The sequence below is a fragment of the Monopterus albus genome, unplaced genomic scaffold, assembly GCF_001952655.1.
Source record: "Monopterus albus unplaced genomic scaffold, M_albus_1.0 scaffold44.1, whole genome shotgun sequence".
In the NCBI taxonomy this organism is placed as follows: domain Eukaryota; kingdom Metazoa; phylum Chordata; class Actinopteri; order Synbranchiformes; family Synbranchidae; genus Monopterus; species Monopterus albus.
The window spans coordinates 1,682,262-1,690,167 of NW_018127924.1; the positions used below are offsets into that span (position 1 = coordinate 1,682,262).

The following is a 7,906-nucleotide window of genomic DNA, read 5'->3' on the forward strand; positions in this document are numbered from 1 at the left end:
CTAGTTCCTGTCGTTAGTTTGTGTGTTTACCGTCCTGGTCTCCTTAGTCATCACTGCCCTTCCCTTGTTGTATGTATTATGGACCCTGTTTTGTTGTCATGTTGTTTTTATTCCATTAAACCACCTTTTTTGTACTAGCACCTGGGTCAGCCATCTTGAGTCCAACCCCAGTTCTCCCTCACCCTCCTGGTGAGGGGGACTAAACTATAACAATTAGTCAGTTGCTTAATTAGCTGATCATCAGCAAAGCACTGCCTTATCAAACTATAAATTTAAAATATTAAAAGCATTTTAAATATAAACTGAAAAAATAAAGACATTTACACATATGCTCAAAGAACCAAAGTCATAATATTTTCAGTGTTTTAGTGGTAACCACCCCCTCAAAATTCTTCATTGGCCAGCTAGTGGTGTGACCCCATGAAATACTACTACATCAAGACTGTACGCTGAGAAATCAGCCAGTTGTTTGAAATGAAAGTTTTGAATTCAGTCCATTTATATTTGACATCCAAAACATTTTGGGTAGCAAAAATGTATTTTGATTGCAGTAGCAAAGCTTTGCTCTCATACAGTATATGTTTTCTTTGACTGCAGAATAAAGAAACAAAATTACCATAAAAAACATTCTTTCCATTGGCCACATTATGATACATTTTGCAACTTTATCTAGTCTTCCAACGATGTTTTCCTCCCCTTTGAAAGCAATAATCCAGAGTAATGTCTTTCCCTGTCTCTTAAGCCCTTTCAAATACTCCAATTACAGCTCATTATCACTGTGAGGGGAAGCGTCTCCCTGCCTACTACATCATGCTGTCACATGGGGCGTCCTGTGCGACTCTAACCCCCCCTCCCAGAGGCATCTCATACACCCGGCACTGGAGTGAGCGATGAGTGAACACATGCACCAGTGCACTTGGTAATGCATCGCCACAAAGATCTAGAAAGGTCACATGTGAGGGCTTCATTCATCGCTGCAGTGCTTTGGGAGAAAATAGGCTGCACTCCTGGCTGATTTACAGAATCAACACGAAAGGGCAATGCCCCCACCCCCTCCCCACACCACCACCACCACCTTTTTTGTTCTTTCTCTCTATGCAGTTTTCCCTGTTTGGAGAATGCTGGTCCACACTGAATATTTTTATCCCTTTGAAATGCTGTTTTGGATTGGAAGGATGCAGCTGTATTCTGATACCCAAATCCAGTTTAATACAGTACATATGGAAGTGGAAATAACCAATAAAGCAAAGAAAGGCTATTGATTTTAAGTAATATAGCACTGGTAGTCAGATGGTGCTCATTTTGGTCGTAAAGGATAAGGCTGGTCATTCTATATATCAACGGTATTTCAAACACTCAGCATACAGAGAATAAAACCAACAATGATTTGCCTCTACTCATGATTAACATCTGTCAGTCTGCCTGTCCTGGATTACATTATTTTTCTGTTACATAGACCTCCATTGTTGTTCAAAAACAATTAAAAACACATTGCTGGGTGATGTTTCCTCATTATGAAACACCAGATCCTGATTTTTTTTTATGCTACCCAAAGGCTCCAAATGGCCACAACTTTTTACAGCATCTGAAGTAAGCAAGTGTCAAGGGCCCATGCACAAGATCTCTGGATATTCTCAATAAATATTAGGGGCTTGTGTTTTGTAATGAGGAAATATGTGTTTCACTGATGTGTTTTAATTGGTTATGAACAAAAACAGAGGTCTATGACACAGACAAATAAGCTAATACAGGACTGATAGATTGGCAGAAATGAATTATCCTTTAAGTGAAATATCTCAAGATGGAGAAGTTGCTTTGAAACTTTGCGCCGACATTCTCCAGGTGGTGAATCCTAATGACTGGTGATTCTGACTTTATCACATTTACACATTTATCACTTCATCGCCAAGCTGGTAGCTTGCTGTAACTATAGTCTTCTTAATATGAGATTTAACTTGCACCCTTGTATAAATAAGAAGAGACAGATGTAGTGTAAAGAAGAGCAGGTGAGATACTAGGTTTCAGCACAGATCATTCATTTTGCTTGGACTTTGGCACCTGAGCTTGGGATTGCACCCAAATCTCTGCCTCAGACACACAACTTCACACAATTTTCCACACATACATACACAGTTCAAAACATGCACAATTGCAGCAAGAAAAAAGTGGCTGGTGGAATTCATGGCTTAGAAATTCCCAGCATTCATACTTAGTTTGTGTGAGCTAAATGAATGAATAGTCTGTATGAGCACAGAAAGGCTACATACTGGATCTTCACAGGGAAAAATCACCTCAACTCATAGAAACTATTTAGATAGTACTGTATCTTTAGGAGGGATAGGAAATAACAAATAAAAGATATCCCCTATATTTGAATATCTCTAGTCTCCTCTCCTCTTCACCTTATTTTTGAATTTTCGTGCTTTGTTGTTGAAAATACTTCTGTGAACTTCTGTGCATAACTTGAATGCACAGGATATCTGACAATAGAGGGTAAATGTTTTGTTAGTCTGTTCTTTTAACCTTAAATAGTCAGGCTTTACTATATGGGCAGTGAGCCCAGATAATTCATTCCCTACAGTTTGGAAAAAGGCCCACAGTTACCACACAATGAACTACAATAATGTAATGGGCCTTATCTCCCAGACAGAGCGAATACAGAGAAGACTGTTGAACAAAGTGGCCTGTAAATGCGGATGATATTCAATTAAATGTAATCTTCTCTTTTTTCATTCATGATTAATCTCCGGGTGAAGTGATTTGGATGTTTTTGATTACACTCCTCTCTATTGACAGGAAAACCAGTTTCAAGCAGAAGAATCAGCTCACATATATTTATAAAGCGCTCTTAAAATAAATAGCACAAACATTACACACTACACATTACACATTACACTACAGCAAACACTGGCCTGCAAAAAGTGGACATCATGGATCATTTCTTACTTGCTGAACTGCACTTTTTCTAATCAGCAGAATAATGGCACAATTCCAGTCCTAGTCCTGTCTCAGCTCCATGTTGTCCTTGTCATTTTTTAGACCCAGCCCCTTGCTTTGTCCTCTCTTCCTGCTCCTGCTACCTTCTCTGTCTGGCTCCTCACACATTCACCTGCACTTTCTTTGTGCAATCAGCCAGTATATAAGCCAGTGGCCAGCACTCATTTTCTGTCAGACTGTCACAGTACAATGAACACAAACACCGAACACATTGTTTCTTGCTTCTGGTCAGTTGTTTGGCCCTTGTTTGAACTGTCTGCTTCAGTCTACCTGTCTGGCATTAAACCTTTTTGCCCCTTAACTATGACTCAACCTGATCCCCTCATGGACTTGCTTGTATTCTCCTGCATACTACTTATCTGGGCACTGTTGTCCCTCTGCCCTGTTCATCTGGGAATCCTCACTGAAAGCGAAATGGTAGTGGCACATTCAGTGTCTTTGTCAACAGAGCAACTACCTGCCTGACAGCAGGACAGTGGAGTCTTCACCAGGCTGACTGACAGCAGAAATGGACTGAATGAAAATTGTTTTGATGTAGGCTCATCCGAAAGAAATCAGTGGTGTTTTTATGTATGGTTTATAGATTTTATTGATTTTCCCCGGCTTCCTACAGAGGGCGAGTGAAAGTGAAAAATTTTGCAACACAAAATAACTGGGGATTTGCATGATTTAAACAGCTGTCTGTGGAGATTACGCTTCACTAAACACAGCAGAGGGGAAAAGAAATAGAACTGAAGCTAAAAGAATGCAGGGAGATGTGTGTGTGTGTGTTAAGTGACACGTTTGACAGAATGGAATTCTATCTGCAGTGTGAAACGCGAGTAAAAAAACATCTAAAAACATTCTCTGTGTGAATTAAAGGTTTGCTACTCTCCTGAGATAGATTACCTACTTTGTGACCACCTGTTTATGCTTACAAAAGGTATCTCTGTTTATATGGTTGTCACATGAGTCCTTCTGGAAATTGTGCCTTATCATTATTGTTCTGCCATTCTTCCCCCTGGAATAAGTATTGACCAGTTAGTTTAAATTACAGTCAGTGTTCATCTCTGTTTGCCATATTACCTTGTGCTGCTCAAGTTGCCATTGTGGTGCCATTAAAGTTGCGTTCTTATTTTACTACTTCCTTGTGCCTCTGGTTTTCATCTGAGTTCTAAGTTCTAAATCGTGACATAGTTATTAAATTGTTTTGAAAGATCACCCCACATTTTTTATTACTTTGGATCTTTTTTTATGCCAAGCTTCAAACTACTATTGCACATTCAGCAAGGCAGTGCAAGATGACAAATAAGCCTTGCTGCTACTGCTGGCCGTGTTCACTCAAGGTAATGTACTGCTGCTGCTCTCTCCTTTCTGCCCAGATCACTGAGCTCTATAACATCAAGAGCATTACCCGGATGCCACGGGAAACAAAAAAGCACGCTGTGGCGATCATCTTCTGTGATGACACATCCAAGACATTTGCCTGTGAATCGGGTAGGTGCCTGTTCCTGCATTCAACATTTCTCTTTTTCAGCTACAGTAGAGTAGGGGAGGACAGAAAGCATTGACTACTGGGAGGGGTTAGTTTCATAGCTTGTGAAAAGTTTAGCAAGAAGTGGACAAAGAATCAGAAGGAGAAAGGTGAAAGAGACAGTGGAGACTGATGCTCATTTGCTGCTATATTAAGACATGGGATGATCTGCTCTGAAAATATAGATTTTCATGCTGCAGGTATGAAAAACTATATTGGGTTTAATTTGCAGTGTGTTTCAACCCAGTTATGGACTGTAACAACAGAGATTGCTTCTTATACGTGGACAGAAAGCCAAAAAGGCACATGATGGGAGCATGGTTGGATGTGATGGAATAATCCATTCTTTGGTTCTGAAGCAGTGAATGCTGGATTGAAGGGGCAAGATAAGGTGGAACTCTCTCTTACTGTTACTCTTTCTGTCTCACTCTCTTGCCTGGCTCATTTCCATGCCCAGAGACATCCACCTCAAACTACCATATGGATGTTTATATCACCCCGTGTCCAGTGACCTTCCATGGTCCTTCATTTCCTGAAAGCATCTTACATTTACAGCCACTTTTTGGTCCTTTCTTTGGAGATTTACACTCATGTTATCACAGCTTTGAAGTCAGACTTGGTATTAATAGTTTGGTATATTTACATTTTATTGATTGAATCAATTTTTCAAAGTGATATAAATCTATGAAAGGAAATGATTAATTTTGTTAGTAAAAATAGGTCATTTGCTGCCTATTAGGGAGCTTTGTTATCGTAGTCAAAAATTAAAACTGTTCCAGCGTTGATATTATCAGATCCAGCTAGGTCAGGTTACAGGAGACCTTACATCAGATGTTAATTTGGCATAACGCCGTTCCAGTATGGCACAATGTCAGTGGGAGTTTGGATATGAAACCTGAATCTGGCAGCTGGAAAGCAAACCTCAAACCTATTTGAGTTTCTATCCAAAAACGCCAAGTAATTTAAGAAGTGTTGACTTTTATTAAAAAGAAAAAACTAATTGGGCCTCTTGATGATCCCCTGATTTTATTTTAAAAAAAAAAGCCTTTGATGCATCCACCCAAGCAGCACCCTGTTGTGTAGTGTGCTGTCACTGAAACAGGACACTGAACAAAAGACATTACATTTTGACAGTTGTGTGCTTTGGGAGCATCTGTCAAATATGCATCGTTAAGAGATATGAGAGTGTGACCTGCATATTAGATCGAAATGAGATATGAATAGTACCTAGTGCGTTACCTTCTTAAATACCACAGCTGAATCACATCCAAGTAATTAGAAATGCAACTACAGTATGTACACATATTGCGTGCAAGTCTATAATCACTGCCTGCTGCAGAAAGAAAAAGAGGATCCTGTCTCCTGATTCGACTCTCTCACAGTCTCACTCCAACCTCAAACCGTTCTATTTCTTCTGACTTCACAAACTCACTAACACAAAATGCTTCTCCATTCTTTTTCTATCTTCACCTTCTCACACAATATAGGCTGTTTTCTTCATGCACGGCACATAGAGTAGCAAGGCTGCCTCTGTGCTGATGAAGTGTTTGTTTAGCCGATTTTCCACTCAGTTGCCCTAAAATTGTAGGTGTTTAGAGGCACTTAAAGGCCATCGTAACTTTGAATGTGAAAAGCTGAATCTCAGGAGGCATGAGTAGGGAGCTAAAGCGAAGAGCCGCTTCTGCCTGTGAGCGTGTGCGTGCTTGTCTGACATTACTTATGCTGCGAGGACTGAGACTTGTTTTCGCACTCACATTGTGGAGACTTGGCCCACCAAGTAAATTATTACATTTCAGGTGAAAGTTAAGGTGTTAGGCAAGTGGTGGTTATGGTTAGGTTAGAGTAAGCCAATGTAAAGTCCCAAGAACATGTATGTATGTGTGTGTGTGTTTGTATTTCTGCTGTCTGTGTGTGCACAAAGTGCATTAGGCAGCAGCAGACCTTGTTTTCATCCTTCAAGATTGCATACATCCATCCCATCGGGCACTAGAGTTGATTTTTCACTATGCAGGGATTGCATAAGCTAGTGCATTAAGTAAGAATACATTTCCACACACATATAACATATGTGCTGACTTCTTATTAATACATGCAGAAACACTGGGCCATTGCCATACTTCCACGTGTGTCTCTGTACACATAACAGGCTATTGTTACAGATCCCAGAATTCCACAGGGCCTGGAGTTAAAGAGCTTCACAAAGATAAACAACTCTAGCATTTGCCTTATTTACTATCACTGAAAGCTCACATAAGACAATTTGAAATCTATTATTTGTATTAACAGGAAGGAAAATGGTATTCACAGACAACAGACTACCACAGAGACCTCCAGATTTGATTTATGAAGTCATTCATCTCGTTGTTGCCTCTGATCAAAGTACTCAGTCTGACGGTGAATGCCCTTGCTCCTTTTCTTGTCAACTAACTTGTGGTAGATATAACTTTCCACATTACCCTCAGTTCTTAAAACAGTTATGATTGCAGAAGTCTGTTTAATCTGCTGCAAATAAACCAGATTGATTTTTCATCACCCTGGTTAGAGTTACTGTAGCTGTACTCATGTCCTATATTGTACTGTACATATATATGCAGCTTTTTATTCAAAGATTCCTCAGGTAATTTATGTGCATGTGTAAACACTATAAAGGCAGCAAAAGTTGTGGTAGTATAATCTTTACAGCATGTTTTATTATGTCTGCAGTGTTGGACATGGATGAGGTGTGTATGTGTGCCTTAACAATGAACCACTGTGTTGTTGATTGCAGAGCTGGAAGCAGAGGAATGGTGTAAGCTGCTGTGCATGGAGTGCCTGGGCACCCGTCTTAATGACATCAGCCTGGGAGAGCCAGACCTGTTAGCTGCAGGGGCACAGCAAGAGCAGAACGGTGAGTGCCCATCTACAGACAGGCATTCAGGGTCAATCTGTCTCATACAGCCCACCACCAAGCAGAGAGCAACTGCAGTTTGGGACCATATGTGTTGGAGTCCTCAGAGTGTTATGGAAGCAGAACAACCACTGCCCAATTAGGCCTGGTTAATAAGGGCCAGATTTTGTCAATATCCTCTTCTGATAACTCCTGCAACAGTTTTTAGTTAACACATGTTAGTTCAGCTTCAGAAATACACTTCTGTGTGTGGGGGAGAGAGAGAGAGAGAGAGAGTTAGAGCACAGGTCACAGGCTGCGGTCGGAGCTCTGTTCCAGGCCTAATGAGAAGTGCTGTACATCACTGGCTTCCCTCATAATGAAGCTTGTCACAGAGATGGATGCGATTATGGTTCCTGAAGCCATGTGAAATAAATGTGCCTGTCCCGCATATTCCACTCACAGGAAATGGAAAAGAGACGCGACAACAGGGCACTACTGTCACAGTGGAGCTTATTCTCTGTATTTTT

The 7,906-nt window shown here is 40.5% G+C and overlaps 2 protein-coding genes across 2 annotated transcripts in view; one reads left to right on the top strand and one right to left on the bottom strand.

The window, feature by feature from the left end:
- The window catches only part of cd226 (CD226 molecule), a 54,967-nt gene that overhangs the window by 20,599 nt on the left and 26,462 nt on the right, over positions 1 to 7,906 (bottom strand). The gene's annotated exons all lie outside the window — the stretch shown is intronic.
- The window catches only part of dok6 (docking protein 6), a 47,561-nt gene that overhangs the window by 19,954 nt on the left and 19,701 nt on the right, over positions 1 to 7,906 (top strand). Inside the window, exons 3-4 of the mRNA XM_020599975.1 lie at positions 4,359 to 4,473; positions 7,278 to 7,397. Coding sequence (XP_020455631.1) covers positions 4,359 to 4,473; positions 7,278 to 7,397 — 235 coding nt within the window. The remainder of the gene's footprint in view (positions 1 to 4,358; positions 4,474 to 7,277; positions 7,398 to 7,906) is intronic.